The following is a 2,667-nucleotide window of genomic DNA, read 5'->3' as shown; positions in this document are numbered from 1 at the left end:
ATTTAGAAAGATGCAGTAAAGTAAATAGACATGAATTTGTAAAAGATGAGAATTAAATACGGAGGTTTTTTGTAGGAGGTTTTAAACCTATGCTAAATGCGGAGGTTTATTAAAAGAGGTTCTAAAACTATACTATGGAGGGGGGGTTTTTTAAATCATGCTAACAATAGATGTTTTACAATTTATTTTCTAATTCTCCTTATTTTCTTGTATATAATGATTTTGTATACTCATTTTAGTTTCATAATCTACATGTATTACAATTTTTCATTTTCTTATGATATCGATAAAAAAATGTAATAAAAAAACTCATAATGAGGACGTAGAAATTATATTTCAATAACCAAAATAATAGCATATAGTTCAAAGATTTATAATTCAAATTTTTATTGTAAATCAAAGTATGACATAAAATCCATAACAAAGTAATATTAGTCTTGTACTAAACTTTAAATCCAAAATACATTATAAACAAACTAAGGGTTGCTAGCACCAGAAGATCCTCTTGCATCCAAAGGTGTATTAGGAACACTTGAAGCATCATTTGGCTGAAATAAGAAAAGAAAAAATACTTAGTCACATATATTATATACAAGGGTGTATCACACATACTAAATCATAATGACCATCAATAAAAATAATCAATTCTAAACAATTGTTTTAATATTCTAAACTTATGTATGGTTATTACCATGGTCATGTATGTTTACTTAAAGACCTAACTTGAGATAAAGAGTATTAAGAGCTAGCCAAAATGAATAAAATTCTACTTTAATATTGTTGATTAGCTATAAAATCTACCTACAAAACTATAAATTAATTAGCTTAATAAACACACGTACCAATTACAAAATATATTTCTTTACTAACATGCGTGAATAAATTAATAAACTATAGACATATGTAAAACAGTTTTAAGAGTATATTGTATATTATACTAACAAGTTTTAGGATACCTCACATATACATAATGATGTATGCATATTAATTACTTACATGTGTTTGATCAGGAGTGAAATAACTAGCTAATTCTTTAGGGATCCTTCCTTCCTTCATGATCATGTAGGCCTTAAAAGCTGATTCTAAATTGTTGTATTTCTCTTGCCATTGGTTTGAAGATGGAAAGGCAACACCAGATGAAGAAGAGCTCGGACTAGAAGCTCGAAGTCTTGTGTTCCTAAATGTATTAGAAGGAATAACTCCTAATCCCATGCATCGCACTCTCCCAGAGTGCTCTAACCCTAACACTCTACCAACAACATCAAGAGGAGAAACTTCAGATTCATCAACTATGCTTTGAGTCAATCCTACTTCAATTTGTTCCTGCAAACATGTAATAAAATGAAATATAAACGTTTTAAGATTAAGCACAATCCTTGAAAACAATGTTACTAAAGAAAAACATACCGCTATAGTCTTTGCTGCTTCATTTACAAATGATCCATCTTTCCTTTTATGAGTTTCAATATATAATTGTCCACGACTTGGTAGCTTCCCAGTTTCTAACAACTAAGATAAATAAAGAGTAAGTAAACATTGAACTTCTTTAATTAGTAAAAGTTAACATTTAATGTCATTACCAACTCATTTCTTCGTCTAAGATTAGCTTTGGATCCACCAGTGTGTGGAATAACTTGCTTGCTTCGAATTTCTTTATTTCTCCTACAAAGTTCCTATATGCAAAGCAATTTCAAGTTTACAACTTGTAATAGTAATCATATAATTAGCTATAAAAACAATTCAATAATTAAAACAATCTAATTGTACCAATATTGATGGTTTATGACGATAATGAACAAAACGAGCCCATTGATCTTTATCTATGCTCGATTTATAGGGTTCACACTCGACACAACAACATATCAATTTCACAACAATTGGTTTGTCAAACATATATAATTCACAATTATAGTTATAAGGATAGAATAAAAAATAACATAAACACCCAAAACCTCATTCCAATTGATACTCTAAGGATCCCTACACATGTTCTTACTAATCCCCAATTGTGAATAACTCATCCCTTACCTCTAAGCGGACTCACGTATCTTCCGACAGCGATGGCGGCATCTCTAGCGGTTCCCTAAGATTGCTCCAGTTTTTCCTCTGACTACTCCGATAGAGTTCCCAAACGTCACAAAGAAACGGAGAAGGGATTGAAGCCTCCATTTGGACTATCTTCATGCGATTCCTTTTTCTCCCTCCACGAACATTATCTCGCAAATTCCAATGGCTAAAGCGTGCGCAATTGAATTTAGAACAACATATCCAAATTTCACAACAATCCAACGGTTAACGAAACCGGGATCGTAGTTTTACCAGGATAGCTCTGGGTTTCTGCGGGAAAGAAAAAGGCTACAATGCGAAGGATATTTCTCTCAGGTCAGACATGATATCAAAATTCCCAACGGTGAGAATTCTTGTAATTGTGTTGCGAACATGATGTTTAAATTTCACGACGATCCAACGGTGAATGAGTCCGAGATCATTATTTTTCTGAGACAGATTTAGTGGCCTGCGGGAAAAGAGAGGGTTTGGAGAGAAGAAGAGAGAAAAAATGAAATTGATCGGTAGAGAAAGTTGAGGAGTCAGTGTGAAAACTGACCTAGCATGTTGCTATTTATAGCTAGGGGTATTCACGACCTATTATTTACTCTATTTATTTAT

The 2,667-nt window shown here is 32.2% G+C and overlaps 1 protein-coding gene across 1 annotated transcript; it reads right to left on the bottom strand.

Moving 5' to 3' along the window:
- Positions 1-476: 476 nt before the first annotated feature.
- Positions 477-2,070, bottom strand: LOC114404889. Its single transcript, XM_028367623.1, has 5 exons — positions 2,045-2,070; positions 1,581-1,662; positions 1,408-1,509; positions 997-1,323; positions 477-548 (listed from the first exon to the last, which is right to left on the bottom strand). The coding sequence occupies exons 1-5, from the start codon at positions 2,068-2,070 to the stop codon at positions 477-479; spliced, it is 609 nt and encodes a 202-aa protein (XP_028223424.1).
- Between the last annotated feature and the right edge of the window lie 597 nt (positions 2,071-2,667).

The sequence above is a fragment of the Glycine soja genome, chromosome 3, assembly GCF_004193775.1.
Source record: "Glycine soja cultivar W05 chromosome 3, ASM419377v2, whole genome shotgun sequence".
Taxonomy (NCBI): domain Eukaryota; kingdom Viridiplantae; phylum Streptophyta; class Magnoliopsida; order Fabales; family Fabaceae; genus Glycine; species Glycine soja.
The sequence above is the reverse complement of the archived record's forward strand: the minus strand, read 5'-3'. Positions and strand labels throughout refer to the sequence as shown.

Excerpts from the sequence above, each read along its gene's own strand:
- LOC114404889 (XM_028367623.1), bottom strand. The coding sequence starts at position 2,070 with ATGCCGCCATCGCTGTCGGAAGATAC. Across the intron at positions 1,663-2,044 it reads CCATCGCTGTCGGAAGATAC|GAGAAATAAAGAAATTCGAA; the intron begins GTGAGTCCGCTT and ends GGAACTTTGTAG. Across the intron at positions 1,510-1,580 it reads TTAGACGAAGAAATGAGTTG|TTGTTAGAAACTGGGAAGCT; the intron begins GTAATGACATTA and ends TATTTATCTTAG.